The sequence below is a fragment of the Amphiura filiformis genome, chromosome 3 (assembly GCF_039555335.1).
Source record: "Amphiura filiformis chromosome 3, Afil_fr2py, whole genome shotgun sequence".
Classification (NCBI taxonomy): domain Eukaryota; kingdom Metazoa; phylum Echinodermata; class Ophiuroidea; order Amphilepidida; family Amphiuridae; genus Amphiura; species Amphiura filiformis.
This window is the reverse complement of record NC_092630.1, coordinates 61,485,249-61,509,275: the sequence shown is the minus strand read 5'-3', so window position 1 is coordinate 61,509,275 and position 24,027 is coordinate 61,485,249. Positions and strand designations below refer to the sequence as shown.

Below are 24,027 nucleotides of genomic sequence, written 5' to 3'. Positions count from 1 at the left end.
TAGTGCAGGGTTATGTGTGAGACGAACTGTCACGGTAGATTGCAATCATGCTTTTGTTGAATGCATTTGAGTAGTCCGCCATATTTACGGGATGATACGTCACATGCAAGGCCTCTATTAGAGTTTCCGCCAAGGGGAGGAAGAAAAAAGGAAGGAGGGGGAGGGGAGGAGAGAGAGACCGATGGAGTCACAGGGCTCTAAATTACATAGGCGTAGATCGGGGGGGGGGGGGGATAAATGCCACAATATTTTTCCAGGGGGATTGTAAATATAATCGCCCCCCAATATTGACGCCTGTGTATTGGTTTGTGTCGAAATTAACCTCATATTTGGCCATTTTATAGCCACTAAATGCCATTTTTAGTGCTTTGCGCGAATTTATTCCACTTTTGTCCCATATTTCACCAGTTTAGTTTCAATAGGCCTATGCTAAAATTTTCGCGCGCATTTGTACCATAAGGTTCACTGTACTGGGTACTTTTAAAAATCCTAACCTAACCTAAAACATAACTTTAACCCTTAGATTGGAGCTCTACTAGAAGTAAAAATATAGATAGTGAACGAATTTAGTATTTCTATATCTATGTGAGAATGATACAATAGAGGCCCTGCATGAAATTATTGATTGGCTCCAAACAAAGGTTTTCAACCGGTGTCCTTCACCGTAGTTATGGCGGAGTGCAGTCCATTCAATCAAATGTTGTCATCAACCTATTTGATCGTAGTGCATGATTATGTGTGTGAGACGAACTGTCACGGTAGATTGCAATCATGCTTTTGTTGAATGCATTTGAGTAGTCCGCCATATTTACGGGATGATACGTCGCATGCAAGGCCTCTATATGACATGATGAACATAGTCATTGATGCATCAGTTTTAAAATAGACTAGGCGGTTACCCATATTTGGCGGTTCTCGGCTGGGCGCGATTACCAGGCTGATGGTGACATGCCCATATGACAATTTTTACTAATTTGACCTCAGATGACCCCAGGGTGACATTGGATGACCCCAAAATGACATAAACTTATAACTCTAAATGTTGACTGTACCTACCAAGTTTCATGCCCATATATGAGCTTTTACTAATTTGACCTCAGATGACCCGTGGTGACCTTGGATGACCCCAAAATGACCTTCAAAAATGCTGCTTTAAATGTTGACTGTACCTACCAAGTTTCATGCCCATACGACACTTTTTAGTAATTTGACCTTAGATGACCCCTGGGAGGGGACCCCGTGGTCAGATGACTTAACGAACATAAACATCTTCTTGCCAGCACATAACTATACCCACCCACCGAGTTTGAGCCCTGTACGACCTAGTTTCATGCCCATATGACAGTTTTAGTCATTTGACCTCAAATGACCCCTGGGAGGGGGGGCCCCGTGGTCGGATGACTTAACGAACATAGACATCTTGCCAGGACAGAACTACACCCACCCACCGAGTTTGAGCCCTGTAGGACCTAGTTTCATGCCCATATGACAGTTTTTAGTCATTTGACCTCAAATGACCCCTGTGAGGGAGCCCCGGGGTCGGACGACTTAACGAACATAAACATCTTCTTGCCAGGACAGAACTACACCCACCCACCGAGTTTGAGTCCCGTACGACCTAGTTTCATGCCCATATGAGGGGCCTCAAATGACCCCTGGGAGGGGGCCCTGGGGTCGGATGACTTAACGAACATAAACTTCTTCTTGCCAGGACAGAACTACACCCACCCACCCACCGAGTTTGAGCCTCGTACGACCTAGTTTCATGCCCATATGACAGTCTTTAGTCATTTGACCTCAAATGACCCCTGGGAGGGGGCCCCGGGGTCGGATGACTTAACGAACATAAACATCTTCTTGCCAGGACAGAGCTACACCCACCCACCGAGTTTGAGCCCCGTACGACCTACGACGGCCTCACATTAGCAGTCACAGACAAAACCTAAATCTACAGAATATATCCATTACTCGTCGATACTCGAAAGAGCTCAAAATAAATAACTTAGAAAATTTTCTTGATGTCCTTTAACATGTTTTCATAGTTAACCATCGTTAGCCATGGATATCTATCATGAGAACTGACCGGTGACTAAGTCCGATTTATTGGGACGTTTATCGGCAGTCAACGAGTAATGACTTTTAAGCCCCCCATTTTCATCAGCCCCCCCCTATGGGCTGGAACGTGACAAAGGTCAACGCACTTTTGGCTAGGTGCATTTTTACTAAATCGGTTTAGTTTGCCCAATTTCAATGGTTTTGGTGTCTAGTTATATGGCAAATTCAACTGTACAACTCAGTGCAATAATTATGAGCCCTGGGGAGGGTAAAATTGGGTGGGGGGTGGCGAGCCGAAAAGGGGGGGGGGGCAAAGATGTTTTGGCGGGCTGAGAGAGGGGGGGCAAGCGGTTTTTGGCGGGCCGGGGGGGGGGGCAAGCGATTTTTGGCGAGCCGCTCGGAAATTTTCAATCCCCTCATAATTATTGCACAGCCCCCTTAGGAAAAATCTTAATGGTCGCCTTGACCTTGAATTTTCAAAATATTTTGAAATTTCAAGGTCAAGGCGACCATTGGGCCTAAGACTTTGAATTTGCCATTTCAGAAAACATATTCAAAATCATTGACATTGGGAATTATTTATAATTTTAGTAGGCCTAAAGCCGAAAGTGTGTTGATCTTTGTTAGGCCAATGAAAGTCAATTCCATGTTTCCCGTTACACAATTTTTCATGACTGTAGGTGACCATTTCATTTTTCATTATTCATTATTTCATACCATTTCATTATTGCATCTGTTACATGTGTAAACCAATAACTATCCATGTATACATGTGATAAATAGTATAAATCACAGTTTGTAGTTTACAGATGTAGTTTACAACCGTTTACAACCACATGAAGGTGATTGTACAACTATTATCAAAAGTTTCACAATATTTTTTTACAGGATGAGATCAAGCAGATCAAAAAGTGCGGGACAGAGAAGTGAGTAGGTATTCATTATTATTTCATTATTATCCATATACCATGCTCCTACTGCAAAGAAAATCCCTGAAAAATCAACAGAAAGAGATTTATGATATATTTAAAACCACAATTATTTATTTGTATGTAAAGTTTGTTAGAAATCAACATTTTATTCAAAATAATGAAATATTTATTGGTTTGAGCGGAGTATCGACTTTCATTAGCCTTAAAGCAATATTATAACATTTTCAAACAAAATAGATTAGCATTTCTTTGCCATAAAATGTTAGCTTTTACTGTCAGATATATCCCCTTTTATTTTTGAGCCGAACAACTACTTCAAAGCAAAGAAAATTGGAATTTACTACCAGCGCACATGTCGCCAATACGTTCCACTCCTTCGGTCATGTTGTGGTACGACCCTTTGTTGTGTATATCACCGTCGCGCACGCCGCGTAGTACTGTGTGTTATGAACATCGTGTATGCGTTCGACTAACAATTCCATCGTAATAATAAAGGGCTGAATCAGCCTTTTATTCAAAATCTCTGATTTTGACAAAACTACAGCACCTAGAGTCTTGATTTTTGCAGGCTATATTGGTTTAATTCAGGTTAAAATTGGTAATTTAAGAAAAGTGACAAGGTTGGCAAACAATTCTAATATGAAACAAATTATAACAGATTATACAAGAATAACCGAAACTAGTAAAACAAAAATTGACTTAATATTTGTATCAAAACCAGAACTTATAATCTCATCTGGTGTTCATAGTTTAGGTCTTAGTGATCATTCATTAATATATGCTGTAAGAAAATGTAATAAGTTGAAACTTCCACCAAAAATTGTAAGATCCAGGTGTTTCAAAAACTTCAATGAAGTAGATTATATTGATACAATCAAAAATATTGATTGGGGTAGAATATGTAATATAAATGATGTCAATGAAGCACTTAATGAATGGCAGTCTTCATTCAATGCTGCCTGTGACAAGCATGCACCATTTAAGGAAAAGAAAGTTAAAGGTTGTTTACCTGAATGGGTGAACAGTGAATTTTTGAGACTAAGTAAAGATAGGGACTACTATTTTTCAAAAGCACATAAGACAAATAATGCTGAAGATTGGAGTAAAGCAAAGTCTCTTAGAAATAAAGTAAACAATATGAAATATTCACTGAAAAAGAGTTATTGTAATGAGGCTATAAATAACAACATAAATAATAGTAAAAATCTTTGGAAAGCAATTAAGAAAATTATACCAAACAAAACATCAAGTATACCTACAGCAGTTGTTAAACAGAATGGTAATTACTCAGGTAATAAAAAGGATATGGCAAATGAGTTCAATGAGTTTTTCACTTCTATAGGTAATGAACTTGAGAGCAAATTTAATAATAACAATGATAATTATGTATGCACTTGTAATACTGTATGTTCTCATCAAAATGATAGTGTAAACAAATTTAGTTTTAGAGCAATATCTAATGAATTTGTTCTTAAACAAATAAGTAAAATGCAAAATTGCAAATCATCAGGATTAGATCCATTCAATGTAAGGTTATTAAAGTTGGCTGCGCCTTTCATCTCAAAATGCCTTGTTCATATTTGCAACCTGTCTTTGAATGGGTCTACTTTTCCTGATGCATGGAAGAAGGCTAAAGTAACTCCAATATTTAAATCGGGTGATAAAACTAATGTTAGTAACTATAGACCTATCTCTGTATTACCACTTGTATCAAAGATCATTGAAAGAGCTGTTCATGATCAATTATATGAATATATGAGTAATGTAGGACTATTATCAAATGCTCAATCAGGATTTCGTCCAAATCATTCCACAACAACAACCCTTCTAGATGTTCAAGATTACATTTTAAAGAATATGGATACAGGTTATGCTACAGGCGTTTTATTTATAGACTTAAAGAAAGCATTTGATACTGTAAATCATGATATTCTGATTAGGAAACTTAAACAATATGGGGTATGTGGGGATGAATTATTATGGTTTAAATCATACTTAAACAACAGAGAACAAACTGTTAATGTTAACTCAACTTTTTCTGACTTTAGGCCAATTGATATTGGTATTCCTCAGGGCTCAATTTTAGGTCCTTTACTGTTTATAATTTTTGTTAACTGTTTACCTAATGCTGTGTCTGAATGTAAAACTGTAATGTATGCAGATGATACCTCTTTAATGTGTAAAGCTAAAAATGAATCTGATCTTAAAATTCAAATGGAGTCATGTCTAAGTAGGGTAGCTGAATGGTTCAAAGTAAACAAACTCACTTTAAATGTTGAAAAGACTAAGTTTATGATCTTTGGTACAAACAAAATGCTTGAAAAGTTCAACAATGTACATTTAATATATAACAACAATGATATTGAAAGAGTAGATGAGTTTAAATATCTAGGTGTGAAATTTGATAGCATGCTGTCTTGGTCAGCTCATGTCGATAATGTTAGTAAAACTATTTCCAAAAGAACTGGCATAATAAAACGTATAAAATATTTCCTTCCATACAAAACCACTGTAATGTTATCCAATGCTCTTGTTATTCCCCACTTTGATTATGGAAGCATGGTCTGGTCAAATTTTAGTGTAGAGTACCATAATAGGCTTCAGGTACTTCATAATAATCTAATAATTCTCTCAGCAGATATAAGGACACCAACTAATGATTTAATGAATACATTGCAGTGGGTTAAACTTGATCAAAGATGGCATAATACTCTATTAATGACTGTTTTCAAATGTTTAAAGAATGAATATCCATCGTACTTATCTTCTCAATTTGATTTTGTTCATGATAACCATAATCATATAACTAGAAATCATACTTCTAATACATTGATTGTACCAAAATTTAAATCAAATTCAGGTCAACGTACTTTTCATGTCAGGGCAGCCTATGCATGGAATTCTTTGCCACCGACAGTAAGAGCTCAGATGCAAAATATGACTTTAGGCCAATTTCAATCAAAAATTAAAGAAATTTAGGCCTGTCTTTTTCTATATTTTATTCATTTACTTGCTTGATTTTGTATATAAATATAATTATTGTATTTCTGTATTTTGAATCATGGTATTTATAATTATCTTGTAGTCGATGGTACCATTATACTTATTTGTAATATATTGTAAATACGTTGTAAATACTGTATGATACTTTGTAAATATTGTGTATCGTAATATATTTTGTTGCTATATAACATGTATCAATGAGGGCCTGCTTGAAAAGCAGTGCTTGTCACTGAAGCAGTATAACCCTCAATAAAGAAAGAATAAATAATAAATAATAATAATAAAGTACAATTTAATCGTGTAAAAAAATGAATTAAAAAAATTCAGTGAGGGCGTCCTCCTCAGCAAATGTTATAATATGGCTTTAACCAAAGGTCGCAGATAGGGCAAACTATTCCTGACTAAGGGAGTATTAAATTTGATATACGTTTTAAAAGAATTGGAATAATTTTTAATTTCAGGCATTCTAAAAACACTTTCAAACCTTTGTTCTAAGATTTGGAGCTATTTGGTCCCCGGGATTTGGTCACGAAACATATTTTACGTTCATCTACTACATGTATACAAAATAGGGCAAATGAGCCCAATTTTACACCCAATTATCACCCATGTATCGATCCCTCTATTCTGCTTTGCTAACGTGACTGTTCGTAGCCTCGTGCACGGACTTTCATCCTTATTCACTAAATGCCGATTGTATGTGATTGCTTGCGTCAGAAATTATGATACAGGCATTGCTTTCAAAAGATAGGAAATGGCGGTGTCCATTGTGGTATTTTACATTCTGAACTTCACTAAATAAACCTCAAATCAAGAAATTCTCAAGACTTTTACCACAACGCATCAATTTCGGAGAAACAGATCTACCATAGTCTATTAATTTCAATTGAAAAAGACTGGTAAGTTCGCGTCAAATCAGCCGTGAAGTTGATGCAAATCGAACCTGTTGAATTCAGCACCCATGCCATGCACTGACCGACTTCACTAGTACTAGACGTTCGCCTTTCGTATCACGGTATCTCTTTCCTTGTTCAAGATCCGGGACCTACTCTGCCATGTTTGGCTGAGTAACGGTACATGAACACGGTCTTTTGTGCCTATGTAAATTAGTCATTGTGTAAAGCAGCTGTGTTTATACCCAGACTGAATCATTGTTAGGTAGAATCATAAAATTTTGAACTTTAGAATATCTCCTTAAAAATGCAATTAAATGAAAGATGACAATTTTCTTTAAAAAATGATGGTTCAACCATGTCTGCAGGTTAAATAATTACAAAGTTATGACCAAAAGTATGTCGCCTTTTTATTGCCAAAATTTGCAATGGCAATTGCAATTTTTTGGATCACAAAAAGTTTGTTCACCTCCTAATCATGGCTTGCCATATACATGTAGCATGATTCGACATTTTCCCATTGAAACCTGTGCTAAATTTTAAACCATTTTAGCTAAAATCCGCTTTACTTTCATGATGTCCAGTTGCTTGTGTGTGGTTATTTAGGCATCTGTGAATACACCCTGATACAAGAGATTTTACAACATGGGATTTATGAAGAATAAAAATGAATGTTGAATTTTCCCCCATACGTTTACACAGTAAAGTACACTGCCAAATTTTGCTCACATGGCATGCCATGGATATATTTTAGTATGCTATAAAGGACTCCCTCTATAATCAATGATGTGAATCTATCTATCATTGTCACTAACTACACAAGTTATGTGTGCAATTTTAGAGAACGTTGACCGACAGATAGAGGGTGTCAATATAAGCCTACGTGTCGCTTTTGAAAAACAGCGAATCATGCGCATGCTTAGCAGGCAAATACGACGGCGATTTAGTACACTGACCATGCGTGCGATTCAGGTTTCTCCAAAAGCGCTTGAGTATAAATGCATCTTTAGAAATGACCGGCGATTGTGTGTTCTCAAGTGGGTTTTATCATGTTAATTAGTGACCTCGATCAAGCATTGAAATGCTGTCATTTTTTGTACTGGATCGTTCAAGCATCTCCAACAAATTTTTCAATGTAAGTGCCTCTGGCCCTAGTAGAAGTAAAAACGGATACTATGGCCAGAGTTCTAGGGCTAGACTTCACCGATCTACATTTTATTTTTAAAGCTTACGTCATTCATGATGCTCTGCTTCTCTGGTCAAGCAAGTTTGCCAAATGATTGCCCCTAATTCGCTGCCAATTATATTTATATACTATTGATGGCTTTAGTTTCTAGCAAGTCATGTTTGTCTTGACTTGAGTGTGATACAACTTTTTTTTTACAAGAATATTTTTCTATCGAGCGAGTGCTATAAAGTCTTATTCAGATTCCCTTTGACAAATTAAGCGTACTGCTAGCCATCCAGCGCGTATTATTTGCACAAGGTCCAATGCACACGCTTGACATCGCGCGCGTATACGCGATGGTTAAGCTGTCAAATGAAATCTGATTAAGACTTTAGTAGGTGCGTGCCCAGAGCTTTGGGGGCTGCAGCCCCTGGGTATTAAAAAAAAAAGAGGGAGAAAGAGAGAGAGGGGAGAAGGAAGAGAGAGGGTGGGGGCAGGGGGCTTTGACTTTGACTTTGACTGGTTACTCTGCAACTCCTCCTGATGAGGTAGTGGAGGGCGTACAGAGGAGCTTTCTAGTAGTCTTTTGGTGGTGTTTCTCTTAAGTGTGCTCAATACTTGCTGCTTGAAATTGTCAGTTGTGGCTATGTTAATCAAATGTTCTGGGATGTAGTTCCATTCTGCAATGGTGCGTGGGAAGAATGATTTATTGAAGCAGTCTTTCTTAGCGTGTGGTTACAAAGGCTTTACTGTGTTGGAGACGAGAAGGCGTTGGACTGGCAGCAAGAACTTCGACGCCGGTATGGCCATGCCGATCATTCACGATCTTGTGCATCATGGTTAGTCTAGATGCTTGCCTGCGTAGTTGTAAACTATCCCATTCTAGTTTGGTAAGCATCTTGGTCACGCTACTGTATGGTGAATAATCTCTGCAGACGAATCTAGCTGCCCGTCGTTGGACAGCTTCAAGTTTATTGCATAGATCACCGGTGTACGGGTCCCAAACTGTTCCTGCGTACTCTAGGTGCGGTCTTGCAAGACTTTTGTAAGCAGTAGATTTCAAATCAGTGGGGCAGGAGTGGAAATTCCTGCGGATAACACCTAACACTCTATTAGCTTTGGAAATGGCAGAATTTATGTGGGTACCCCATTTCAAGTCATGAGAGATATTGACACCCAGGTATGAGTGGGATTTAAGTTCTTTAAGGATTGATTGACGAAGTCTATACTGATGAGTAGATTGTGTCTTGGCGTGTGATATTTTAAGTACAAAGCACTTATCAGGGTTAAAATGCATTTGCCATGAGTGTTGCCATGTGGATAATGCATCAAGATCAGACTGTAATTCTGAGATATCATTGTTGTTTTGAATGGGCCGATATAACGCGCAATCATCGGCGAACAATCTGATTTCAGAGGAGATGTTGTCAGGGAGATCATTCAGATAGATCAAAAACAAGAAGGGTCCCAAAACGGTGCCTTGGGGCACTCCCGATTTGACATGGACCCACTTGGAATGTTCTCCATTGACAACAACCCTCTGAGTATGTTTGGTTAGAAAGTTCTTTATCCATGTGTGTGCACTACCTGTAATACCACAAGTTTTCAACTTATGGAGAAGACGTTTGTGAGGGACAGTGTCGAACGCCTTTGAAATATCCATGATGATCATATCCAAAGGCGTCCGACAGTCCAGTCATGAACGGTGAGCAACAATTGGGTTTCACATGAGTGCATACCTGAACCCGTACTGTCTGTTTATAAGAATATTATGTTTGTCAAGGTGGCGCATTATGTTGCTGTGTAGTATATGTTCAAACAACTTACAACATATTGGCGTTAATGAGACAGGTCTGTAGTTCGATGCAAACGTCCTGTCCCCTTTTTTGTGGATGGGTGAGATGTTGGCCGTCAACCAATCTTTTGGTAGTTCTCCAGTATGCATGCTTTTGTTAAATATACTTGTGAGTGCTGGTGCCAACTCTTCGGCACATAATTTCAGGATCTTCGATGGCAATCCATCCGGGCCGGGAACTTTATTCTCCTGAAGATCTTTTAGGAGTTTAATGACTCCGTTTTGAGATATATGAATGTCTGGCATCGGCGGGAAGGATTCTTTACGGTGAAATTGTCCATTGGTTTCTCGGTGGTAAATACAGATTCAAATTGTTCATTTAGAATCTCTGCTTTGCCAACATCATCTGAAATGAGCTGGCCCTGCTTTTTGAGGGCTTGTATCCCAACATTGTCTTTATTCAATCTCTTCACGAAACCCCAGAATTGTTTTGGGGATTCGACACAGGTGGATCTCACCCATTTCCAGTAAGATTGGTTAGAGGCTCTCTGGGTTTCTTTTCTGATGGTCCGAAACTTGTCCCAATCATCCTCACTTCCAGTGGATCTGACATGATTGTATGCCCTTTGCTTCTTTCTCAACTGGCGAGTGATGTTACGGTTTATCCAGGGAGTCCTAGACCTTTTTGAGGTGAATTTGGTAGGAATGTTTTGGTCCATGCATTGGAAGATTCCATCACGTAAATCACACCAATCATCCTCAACTGACGAGTCATTCCTAGAGGCTATGTTCTGGCTTAGCTCCTGTATGCTTTCTTTCAGTCCACTGACGTTGGCTTTTTGGTATTCTTGGTTTTTGTTTATTGTATTTTGGCTTTGTTTGCATGTCTATCATTGGTATTCCATCGTGGTCACTTACACCAGGTAGGGTGGTAATACTGTTGACCAGAGTGGAGTTGGACGTAAAGAAGAGATCAAGTATTCTTCCGTCTCTAGTAGGTTCTTTCTGTAATTGCTCCAGGTTAAATTGATTCTTTATATCAAGCAGTAACTCGCATATAAGGCAACATCTCTAACACCAGTCGGGACTGAGTTACTTTCCCAGTCTATGCCACCTAAATTGAAGTCGCCTCCCAGGCAAACTGTGGTCCCTTGGCTAATGTTGATGCGTGCAAGAGACGATCTAAGTTTTTCAAGGATGTTGGGGTCGGCCGGGTTAGGGGGCCTATAAAAAGCACCAATCAATATGTTCTTACATCCTGCGAGCTGGATTTGGACCCAGATGATCTCACAGTCGGTATCCATCTCAATTTGGTGGGTGCCAATGATGTCATTTCGCAGTGCGACGAACACCCCTCCTCTAAGGGATCCACCTTTCCTATCCTTACGATAAGCAGTAAAATCCGTGGGGAAAACCTCGTTGTTGGAGATGGATTTGTTGAGCCATGATTCTGTACCAATAATTACTTGGGGTCTGCATGAGTCCACACAAGTATGCAAACTACCTCTTTTAGCTCTTACACTTTGGAAATTAATAACCAAAATTCTCTTGTTGTCAGTTTTAGCTTTTTTGATAAAGTTTTTTGTCTTTGGTTTATGAGTGCGTTTGTCAATTGGTGATGATGTTGCGTTGGGTGGTCCCAGCAGCAGTTCACCTTCGTCATTTAATGATGACAGGCTACTGTAGCTATTTGATGACTCAAACCTGGAGCTGCTGAAGAGATGGCCATCAGAGTGGTTTGGTATACCACATGAATGACAGATCCATACAACCTGACTTCCATCAAGATCTTCATAAGTGTGGGTCCCCATTCCCATACATTCTGTATGGTACCAGCCAAAACGGCTGTCGCAACGTACACCACGTTGACCCCACTTAACCGCTTTCGAGCAAAGATGGCATGGAAATTTCGTTTTGTATGGACCAGGGTTGGATTCAATGTCATGAGCATTTATTACGAGTAATATATGAATGTAAGCTGACACAAGTTTCACATTGGTGTTTATATAATGTGGAGAACTTTTAACAACACTAAGGCTGCGTGGTAAATGAGCAGCATGTAACATACATTGCTTTGCAATGATCATTGAGACTGCACTTTCCTTAAAGGAAACAGAGTGCCATGATCTGTACATGTGTTTGGCATACTGGTAATATTGGGCGTAATTTGTGCCCAGTATGATGCTGAAAACAGAAAATTTATCTCTCATAAACAATTCATGGGGGGACACATTTCCTAGCCTAACAGAGTGTTCACGAGATAACAAAGTACCACTGTCATTACCAGGTCTCAAAAATACCACTTTCAAAAGGATACACTGTAGCTGATGTGATGGTAAGCTTTATGGTGGATTGGTAGTGCTGGAAACACTGACGAGATCGGTAGCCACACCACGCGTTACCTGTTCAATACATACCAGTCCTAGCCCCGTTGTAACCTACTCCATGGTGAAACACAGTTCAGCCATCTTGGAAAATGTTGATCAGAGTCCAAGTAGAAAAGTGCTGAATCTGTAGAAAATACACCTTCCACGGAACAAATAACTAGCCACAAGATGTCACAAATGCACAATATATCGAGCAATAACAAGTAGGATGGATGATGACAAGCACAAATATCGGGAAATTAGGATGATATTTTCTCCCGATTTTTGAGCACAACCACTCCTCTGAACAGCGCCCTCACATTCCTGGCATAGTACCCCCTAAAATCAAAAGTGGAGAAAGAAAAATGCCCCAAAAGTGGATCACTACAAGGTCCGATAAATTTTTTTTTTAATTGCCCGATCGGGCAAGCTTAGGTCAACTTTTGCTTGCCCGATTATGCCCGAAAATTTGAGAAAGAAAACTATCAACAAGTTCTAGTATTGCAATAGCTAAAATTGTCTAAAAATAGCACAGGGTACCGCCGCCGCGGTACGACCTAGTTGACTCATTTGAGATGTTCCACTGGCTCTTTCAGAATCAGCCCGATCAGGAGCATATGCATCTTTCCACTTGCGAATTAAAAATTAATCCATGCTGGAATAATATCTCCAAAGAAATTAATTAACTGTTTACGATATCATCAGAACAACATTGTGCACTGATAACATGTGCAGTGTCGTGACCTGATTTTAATCGACAGGGAAACCGGAAAGTCCCTTGTTGCTGATGCCACCGGCCGATCCCCAATATCTTATGGTAATTCAATAATAAGCACAAGAAGATCAAAGAGCCACTGTGGGCTGTGAGCCTGTGGCTATAATGTTCTATGCAAATTAGATCATACTCCCTCTCAGCTCTCCCAGGGCAGGGCTGCTGGCTGCATGCAGTGGCCAGCTAGCACGTGCGCTGAATAATTCATGATGCCGTACGCACATGGTCGTATTATGCAGTATACGATATGCACTGTACGTGTTTTAGGGGTCATGGAAAAGGCATAACGTCACAGAGTGACCTCATTAATAATTAAATTTTAAACATGCGCTCGTGCACGGTATCCACCGTCCCACATGTTGTTTTGTAAATCCAGGTGTCATAAAACTAGGCTCAAAAGTTTCCTCAACTTACATTATGCACATCATTTTCAAAGCAACTGAACCCCTGAAATACCAAATTATGGCCTAATTTACTTCAATAATTAATATTATGCATGGTAATACTGCTTTGTGAGTGAAAATTTTGACAGCAACACAGCCGTGATATCGAGAAAAATACGGCAAGATCCCTGTGTTTACATGGTTGACAACTACCTGACAAAAAAGGGCAGTATAAAAATTATTATTCCAGCCAGCGGCAGGCGGTAAAACTAATTTGATTGAAATAAAAAAGAAAATTTAAAAAAAACAAAAGCGAAAAAAAAAAAGAAAGAAAGAAGAAAAGAAAAGAAAGAAAAAGAAAAGAAAAAAAAAAAGAAAGAAAAAAAAAAAAAAAAAAAAAAAAAAAAAAAAAAAAAAAAAAAAAAAAAAAAAAAAAGAAAGAAAGAAAGAAAGAAAAAAGAATGAAAGAAAAAACAAAAAAATACAATAATATTTAATAAACCCCCTGCACCCACAAAAATAGTATGGTATCACACAAATAGATTGAATTTGCTAGACAATTATGAATAGTTGGGACCCCCGATATTTCTTTAAGGACCCACCATTTTTGCATTTTCTGTTAGCTCGGGGGTCCCAAGGGACCCCTGAGCTTTTGGACCTAGCGCTACCCTTGTGGACGATTTCAGATGGAAAAGGGTGAAATACATTATTTAAAAATGATAGAAAATTGGTAAAAAAATTAAAAACCTAAAAAATTTTCAGTTCAATCTTAAAGTACACAGAACATAGAATTCAGGAAAACTGGAATTCGGCACTTTAAAAACATGCCAAGGTTCAGACCAACCTTAAGGTAGAATCCAAAGTTTACTGTTTTCTAAAATCCATTTTCCGTGTTGTAATCTGTGTTGTAAAATTTGTAAATCCGTGTTTCATGAATAAAGCTTAAAATGTATAAATAATGATATTAATGTCACAATAAATTGTTCAATATCGCGATCAATATGCTCTGATTGGAATATTCTCACGATAATAGCCCGACTATTACGATTTTTGGAGGGATAGGGGGTTCATGCCTTGGTAATATACTTATAGACCCTATCCAATAACCGGAACGGTATAACAATTGAAATGGCAGGACAGATTGATGGAGATTTTTGTACTAAATTCGATAGGATCTATGCCCTAAGTTGAGAATGGACAGTCCCACTCGATTTGTGAAAAGGTTGCGAACCCTTTTCGTGGACCCAAGTAACTGCCTAAAATGAGGCAAAATTGAAAAGAAATGGGGTTTTAAATTGAACTTTGGAATTTGAAAAGTATAGATCACGTTAGGTCTAAGGCTGTGCTAACACTTTTCTTTGATGACTTTGACCATCATTTTGTATTTCTTCAAATATCTTAAAAATACAAAAATCTAAGTTAATTGAACAGACAGTAAGATAACTTAAGATGACAGAGGGACAGGTCTCTTGATAGATTCTACAGCCATTCATACCATCACACGTTTTATTGTATTATCATGCGAATTTCCCCGTGGTACCTTATGGAGGATAGAATTTTATTTAAATGAGGATGACTCTGTTATGAGTGACGTCGTATTGCATACCCTCTATAGACAATTACTTTTTGTTGGCTGCTGAGCTACTAATTATAGATACTTCATAATGTGTTCCTATGTTGAAAGTTGACAGGCTATTTCTACTATTGCTTTAAAGAGAACACAACTATGCACACGGTATAGATGATTGAATGAAAAGACGATTTATTTGTACTAAGATTTCATTTAATATAACTATTTTTGATTTTAATATATAGGCCTACCTGACACCCAATCAAGAACATAAAAAAGTAATGTAAGGCCATAAATATACGCACTTGTGCATAGCGAGACCATGAAAAAGGATTTCTTTCTTCCATGGCGAGACAAACATACCTGGTAATAAAGTTAATCTGTTCTTTTCATTCTTTATTGCTAACATCGTTTAACATTTTGATTATTTCACATGCATGCTATTTGTCTCGATGCCTTCTCGGGCCATATAGTAATTTAAATTGTGAAACCGTAGAACGATCTGTTGGTCAGCATAGATATTGAATAAAATTGAGTCCCATCACATCAGTTCAAAGCTACACCCGTTTTTGAAATACTGCTTACCAGCAACTTAAAATGAATGTACCGGTACAATAGTTATTGAGTTATACAAATATCTTTTGAAAATTGAGGCATGGAAAAAAATAAGACCTCCTGTAAAAATATATACCCTGCACATATGTACAAAGGCAATATTGACAGGTTTGGGAAATTACTGAAGATCACATTTTAGACTTGTCTTGTATTTTGTTGTAGGTGGAGATGGCATCATTACAATTAGGGAGTCCATCATCAATATCTCTGAATCTGTTACAAGAAGCTGGACACCATGTGGACACGTGTATGGCTGAAGACAAGGCCTATCCAGAGCTGGCTGAAAGACTGGGAGTGGCATCATCTTGTAAGTGTGTCAGGACTTGAAAATGATAGGCTGTAAATTAAGTAATCCCAAACAAAGCTTGAACAATGCATGGGAATTACTCTAAGGTGTGTGTGTGTGGGGGGGTTGAGGGATGCGAAGAGGCATTTTATACCAACAATCAGGTTTTTTTTTTTTTATTGCAGGCTATTTTAATACAAATTGTTTATAAACATAAGTTTTAAAAAATCATGAAAATATCATAAAACAACCTTTCATTTAATATACCTAAAGGCCTGGCCAAAAATGCAATTCGGTGCCAAGCTTAAAACGTGTGATCTGAGATGAAAATCAAATGAATCTGAATCTGATCAAAAATAGCAAAGGTAAAGTCCCCAGGTGTAGGGTGGCTTAGGAAATCTTTAATAGTCCATTGTAAGTCATATAAACTCACGACATGACATGACCACAGTTGGATACAATGTAGTGAAAATTCAAAATTGGTTAAGAATATTTTTATTTTCATATCATCAACAACAAACAAAATGTAACTACATGTATACCAAAATGTATGAAAAAAACACCACACAACAAGAACAGCGACATGGTGGATAACCCCAGGGAAGCCAGAAGCGGTCATCCATTAAAAACAACTTCACATTTTATGGGGTTATTTTAATGTTTAGATCACCTAGTATACCAATGAAATTACCTAAACCCCAGATTCTCAACCAAATTCCTTGAGTGTTTAAATGTAGATTGTAGAGAGTTTATTAGAGGATCTTTAATCAGAGAATACAGTATTATGTTTGCTTACATACATGTACATAATAATGTTGTACCATTTGTTTTTCACACAGCACAACCATCAGTGAGTGGCATCAGTGAACTAGATTACCCATCATTGTCAGTTCCATCGGTAGGATTAGCTGATCTACCTCAACTCAGTCCAACCAAGAGAGTACCTTTACCACCAGAGCTTATAGAACAGTTTGGTCGTATCCTTTGTTTGTGTTTTGTTTTTTATTCAAAATGGTAAATAAGACCTGCTGCAACGATGCTTGATGGCCAAAGGCTTATAAAACGCAAATGTTAATTATTATGCTTGATACGATTTATTACATCACCAGGGTATACTAGAAATTCTGAATCATTGGAACCTAACCGGGTACCGACAGTGCTATTGTAGGACCAAATTTGATGTGTTGCCTAAGATATAAATACCAGCTTACTATAAATTTAAATTAAACTGTTGTTTTAAAATCAGAAGAAGTTGTATGCACCTTAACATGCTGCTTGCTAATCAGATATGCAATGTAATTGTATGATGGGACTGTTTCCAGAGATCAGTCGTGCCTGGCTCACTATCGACAGTGATATCTTTGTCTGGAATTACGAAGATGGGTAAGAATTTTCAAACAAAATTTGAATGACACCTAAGTCTCCATTACTATGGGACACCAGAATTGTCTTAGCTGTGACCATGATCTTTCTTCGGCTTATTTACTGAATTAAGTGTATACCCTATGTTAGCGTTCTGTGTAAATTTTGGATTTTGGAGTTGGGTATGAGGTTAAAAGAGTTATAAGTGGGGAGTGGGTAAGGTACATCCTAAATTCAGGAATTATACCATTTCTTCATCACAGTTCATGATACCTTAAAATCTAATCCCACAAAAACGGTCAAGTTCTGTACTTTTTGGGTATGAAGAAATAAGCACTTTTGGAAGTTATGAATCAAGTCTTGGATGGTTGGTACATATGTTGCAATGTAAGATTTGCCAATTAAATCAAGAAATTACAAAATTTATATTAACTTTTTTTGCAGAGGAGACCTGGCATATTTTGATGGTTTGGGTGAGACCATTTTGTGCGCAGGACTTATCAAACCCAAACCAAACATCTTCCAGCCCCACATCAGATTCCTTATGTGTCTGGCCACACCTGTGGAGATTGTCTTACTGGGAGTGAGCTTTGCCAAACCACATGAAGGTAGGTAGCGGCAAGTTGGTCGTGCAGCTTTTGCAAATACCTCAGAATCAGGGTAGCACTAACCTCTATGGAGTTAGGAGTACAAGTTGGCAAATTTAAGATGTATACACAGGAAAAAAAACTACTTGTAGTGTGACATTTTCGACAGAAAATGGAGTCGTGGACCCTAGACTCCTGACTGAAAATGCTACCTGTGATTTTTTGGAATAATTCTTGTGCAGTGCACCTAGCTCAGTATAAATAAGTGAATTGATTCTGTTGAAAATTGTTTTCAACAGATTGTGATGAATAAATTTATGAAATTTGTGATGAATCCAAGTTGATTTTTTTTTAAGGTATAAAAAATTTACACACCAGCTGATTCGGCAATCCTATTAATTATACTCTGAGAAGGCTAAAAAGAAGTTTTAATGACTTAATATAGAATGAAATGTGAATGAATGTACACTACTTGACAAACGACCACGTTCCTGTCACTCAACCATAGCAATGCGTTGGCTTGGAGGTTACTAGACTAGACTAGACGCATGTAATTATACGTTGGTCTATAATATGGCGTCCTGTATTTGTTCCTTTGAAACTCTCATAAGCTCAAGTGATGAAAACATAGTTCAGCTGTGAAGAAATGTTCGTTTCCACAGATATTGATCTTGATGATTTTGGACGTCGTGAGATGCACCTGTTACCTGAGCCACTCTTCTCCATACCATCAGACAATACTTACATGCTGAGTGTAGTAGGCACCAATAATGGACGTATCTTTATGGCTGGCAAAGATGGATGCCTCTATGAACTCACATATCAGGTAGGCTGCCGGGGGTTTGGCAATGTCGATTATATCTGACAAATATTTGAGGAGTGTGGTTGGAAATATGTAGCAAGTTGTAAAAGTAAGTTCCAGTAAAAGATTCAATTCAAAAATTTTTTGACTGGATGACTGAGAATATTTACTGACTTATATTGTTTTGTTTGTTATTAGGCAAGAGATGGTTGGTTTAGCAGGAAGTGCCGTAAGATCAACCATTCCAGCAGCACCTTGTCCTTCTTAGTTCCATCATTCCTCTATTTCTCTCAAGATGGTAAGTCACTGATATATAACTTATATGTATGTATGCCTTCCATTACAGTACTTTTTAGGGGTTTATTCATATATTTTCATGATTAAATGTTTGTAAATGCCTGAGGGCCACGTACCCTGTTCATACATACCAAAAATTTTGTGATTCTTATTTCATCAAAATGATGCAGAAAATAACAAGTAGCATTATATATATATTCAGGTATATTTATTAAAACACTCAAATAGCAGCCAAAATGGCTGAATTGCATGGTGAATTACAATAATTACAATCAAATTTATATAAAGAAATGCAAATAATAATAAAATACATAAAAAACCCTTGAAATATTGCACAATACATACTCAATGAAAATTTTAAAAGGTACAATCAAAGAATAAATAAATAGCTATAGCTCATACTCAACCGAACTCACCCCAACACCATATCTCAAACACATCCCTGCACACACCCCCACACACCCACCAACATCCACTGATACACACCCACACTTACCATTGCACACAAACTCAACCAAATAGAATATCAATGTGACGGCATAATAAAAAGATATGATAATATGACAACATGACAGGAGAGGGAATTGCACTAAAAGGCTTGGACTACCAAATCACACCAGCCCTTCCCATCCATCCATTCCAACAAAAAATGATTCAAACCAAATCACTAGATGGACAGGAGAACACTAAGCATGATTCAGGAGTTCAGCCATGTATGGAACTGGGCTTTCCTTGAATCTTTTGGTTTTCCACCTGTAACTCTTGACTTTAGGGGGCTTTCTTAGGGTCATTGAGGATGAATAGTCAGTGGCAGGAAACCATCTGGAGAATTTTTCAGATGCATGTGCTTTGGAGGCAAACTCCTTGCAAATCTGCAGTCTACGGGAGTGTAGAGGCTCAAGATCCAGAGTTGCAAGGGAGTCGAAGTAAGATTTATACTCCTTTCCAAGGAGCAGCTTACATACACGTTTCTGAATTCTCTCCAGACAGTCCTCCTGGCTCTGAGCGAGACCTGCATGCCATAAGGGGGCTGCATACTCTAACACTGGTCTCATATAACCTTTGTAGACAGAGGATTTCACCTGCGTTGAGACCTGCTTCTTTAAGTTTATGTAACATGAACATTTTTCCATTAGCTTTGGAATGCATATTGTCTACCTGGCCTTGCCATTTCAAATCATTTTGGATGATAACTCCCAGCAACTTGACTTTCTGGACTACTGCCAGGGAGTGCTCAGAGATGCGAGATCAACATCCGGGGATTGATTTTGCAAGTACACACTCATGGCTTGGCATTTACTTGGATTCAACTTAAGTTTGTTACTGACAGACCACTCATAGAGAGATTCCAAGCACTGCTGTACCTCAGTAAAATCATCAATGGCTCTATTTTCACCTATTGTAAGGTCGTCAACATACTTCCAAACCTTCATTCTGTTGTTATCAAACTCAGTGAGCGCATCATTGATCATGCCTAAAAAGGCAATAGGGCCAATGATAGTGCCCTGAGGTACACCACCATGTAATTCTACCCACTCAGAGTAAGTGTTTTTGTACTTCACTCTTTGTTTCCTCCCAGAAAGGAAGTCCACCACCCACTGCACAAGGGAAGGAGAAACACCAAGCTTGAGAAGCTTTGTGACTGTGATCTTATGGTCAATTAAATCGAAAGCCTTTGAAAAATCTGTTAGCACAAGTGTGCCAACATTTTTTGATTTCTCAGCCCCTGACATCAAGTGGTGATAGACATCAACAAGGCAGTGGGTAGTAGACAATCCCTTCTGGTTTCCAAACTGTCTTTGGTCTACATGGGGCTGAATGGCATCCACAATCCATTTGCAAACTCTTCCTTCAGCGACTTTCGCAAGGCACGAAGTTAGAGAAATTGGACGCAACTTGTCGATTGAAGGCGGAGCTTGCTTGGGGATTGGGATGACATTGGCTTCCTTCTACTGGGTAGGGACAATACTTTGCTTAAGGGATGCATTGATTACATTTGCTACCGGCTGGCTCAACTCATATGCATACTCTTTAAGAAGCCGTGGTGGGATATCATCAGGACCCCCTGCTTTGGAAGCGGACAACTTACTAAGATCATGGTAGATCTCCCATGGTTGAACCATAGGCGGTGGCACAGGACTAGGTAGATATGCAGGAGATCATTCAACTTCAATGGCTGCTGTGAATTAGAAAAACTGACTAAGTGTTGATTGATGGCGTTAGCAACACTCACATGGTCAGAAGCAGCAACATCTGGCACATTTATGGTAGTTTCAGTCTTTTTCATGTTTGCCAGGTACCTGATCTCCTTGTGCCATCGACCTGGTTCGGTCTTCTGGAGTTTCCTAACCTTATTGATATTATGGGCAGTTTTTGCTTTTTTGATCTCTTTGATAACTCTGTTTTTGAGATCAGTCCATGTGAATTTGTCACCCTTGGCGACCGCTTTCTGCCTTTGGTTAATTAAGTTCTTGACACGGTCTGTCATCCAAGGTTTGTCATTAACATGTAACCTGACAGTTTTGACTGGAAAAAAATTGTCAATTCCCTCATTAACTGTTTGATAGAAAGCGTCAGCCTTGGCCTGGACATCTGTGGCATTATACACAGTGGACCAGGTTTGACTCTGGATCCATCTACCGCATTCTTTGAGATTAGAGTCTTTGATTGGCCGAACAGTCTTAACTTGCTTGATATTAACACATTTGGAAAATTTAGGTACCCAACTGACACAATTGTGGTCACTAAGCCCAATTGGAGAACTGATGTGGGGTCGCTTGTATAACTCAGCAAAATCTGTTATGATCAAATCCAGAATTGCGTCCTCTCTAGTTGGCAAGTCAACCACCTGTGTCAATCTGTTACCTACACATAATGGTCTAATATTTGTACGATTAAAATCGCCTAACAAGATTACACCAGCTTGTGGTTTTGAGGAGCGAACATAGTCAATGGTTTCAATCAGATGAGATATCAACAAGTCCTCATGAGGAGAGTCAGGTGGGATGTAAACAGCACCAATGACTAGGTATGGAGTTCTTCTTGGTAGCTTTGGATGACTGACTAACAACCATGTGACCTCCAGCTCATTTGGGACAACCACCTCATTAATTACCTCTGCATTGATATTGTCACGCACATAGATCAAAATACCACCTCCACGTCTGTGAACACGATGGTTGTTGAATACGTTGTAGCTCTCAATATTGTATTGCTCGGTGCGGTATTAGTTTTGACCCACGATTCAGTAATTACAGCTATATCAGCATTTTCATTCTTCATAGCAACCTGTTCAAGTTCATCAGTCTTATTTAGGACCGAGCGAGCATTGGTCAAGAAAATTCTTGGCAGAAAGCTTGATTTCTTTGATGGTGGGGGCACTGTAGACTTGGGAAGGTTAACTAAAACACTAGTACGTGCAGGTGTTTGGTACCGGTGATTAACCTTAGGCCTGGGCTTAAGTCTATCATGTCTATTGACAAGAGTATCGATTGTTCTGATCTTATTCTTACCAGCACGGCATCCCCGTCTGGTGACGTTAGCTATACCAAGATGGTTCATATACTTCCATTTATCTACATGGAAGGGTTTATTGGTAATGTTATGAACGTTTCTACCAATTGAGATGAGTTCCTGAGGTGTGTACTGAATAAGGGTCATAATGTAAACAACGTCGACAACAGCCTATCGATCGTCAGGTGAAAGATGTAATTTTCCTTCATTTTCTCTACCCTGCGATCGCACATCCGGGCCACCGGGCATTAACATTGTTTATGCCCGGCTCTCGAACAATCACGCATGCTGATATATAGCGACTCCCGATTTAGCGAGTATGTGTGAACTCGCTTTCCAGACCTGTTTTATCTGACCGAATGATCTTCAAAGGAAAAAGCATTTTTCAATGCTGTGACACCTTGTTTCCATTCTCTGAATCATTGAAAGGACACCTTTTTGTTGTGTACATCAGCAATGTGTTGTACCATTTTTGTTTTCACCCCATTTGAAGTAATTTCTTGTTGGCTTAATTTACACAATTCACTTCATCTGGATATTTCACTTATCCAACCAATGCCTGGTCCCATTATGGCCAGATAATAGAAGTGGGAATGTAGAGTAAACAAATATTACCTGCTTATTACAGAAATAGTGAATGAAAACAAACTGAAGTCCCGAAGTTGACCTAGAGTCTTATCCATATACTCGGAGCTTAGTACACTGAAGTTCCAGATCACAGCAGGGGATAGTTCCACCATTTCTGGAATTACAGAGCAGAAAATATGTGTTTTAGTTGTATTATATTTAGATTTTTTTGTTACACAGTGCACAATCTGAGGTTACTGTTTCAAACCCAGACTACCTTTTGTACCTTACTATACATACAGCCCGTAGTATGGCCCTCTATAACAATATGTGTACTGTATGGAATAAAGCGTAGTATCAACGTCCGTCAGTAGCCTCAGACTGAGCATGTTATGTTTTTTGTTCTCTGATTTGTTATAATTTAAGCTACCTAATTACCATTTCAGATCCTATAGCCCAGATATCGGTAGACAACAGTCGGCATATAGTATTCACACGCAGTGAGAAAGGTACTATAGCTGTGTACGACCTGGGTAATGATGGCTGGAGCATGAGTCGTACGGTGGCGTTATCACAGAACCATATCATGAGACAGGCTACTTATGTTGCCAGGTATGCTAGGACAGTGTTTGATACAAGTAAAATTGAAAGAATATATTGATGGTTCAGCTGTAGAAAGATGTATCTCCATATTGCTGTCTTTGATATGTGTGAGTTCATTTATGTGTATACATTCATATAGGACATGCATTGTACATTGAGTGAACTGATGATCACAGGTAATCATATACACAGCATCTAATGGAGATAAGTCTTTGTGCCTTAATTTTCTCTAGACTTACCTTAAGTAGAGCACTGCCATCCACAATTCTGTACTAAGCACAAAAGTCATTGATGTTCAGGCCTTGCCGTTTGAGGCGAGCTCTCACTTGTCCTGCTTGCCCAAACTCAATTTCTGGTGAGCGATTTTGCCACTCTGAATAGGGTATAAGTAATGAAATCAATTGTCAAGTTATGACAATTTGTTGACGGAGTACCTGAAGAGGTTTACGATCTGCATC

General features: G+C 38.5%; 1 protein-coding gene across 1 annotated transcript in view; it reads left to right on the top strand.

Moving 5' to 3' along the window:
* Positions 1-6,715: 6,715 nt before the first annotated feature.
* Positions 6,716-24,027, top strand: part of LOC140148885 (nuclear pore complex protein Nup155-like) — an 87,395-nt gene continuing 70,083 nt past the window's right edge. The window contains exons 1-8 of the mRNA XM_072170981.1: positions 6,716-6,889; positions 15,715-15,859; positions 16,678-16,815; positions 17,125-17,221; positions 17,645-17,808; positions 18,450-18,613; positions 18,788-18,887; positions 23,413-23,578. Coding sequence (XP_072027082.1) covers positions 15,721-15,859; positions 16,678-16,815; positions 17,125-17,221; positions 17,645-17,808; positions 18,450-18,613; positions 18,788-18,887; positions 23,413-23,578 — 968 coding nt within the window. The 5' untranslated portion in view covers positions 6,716-6,889; positions 15,715-15,720. The remainder of the gene's footprint in view (positions 6,890-15,714; positions 15,860-16,677; positions 16,816-17,124; positions 17,222-17,644; positions 17,809-18,449; positions 18,614-18,787; positions 18,888-23,412; positions 23,579-24,027) is intronic.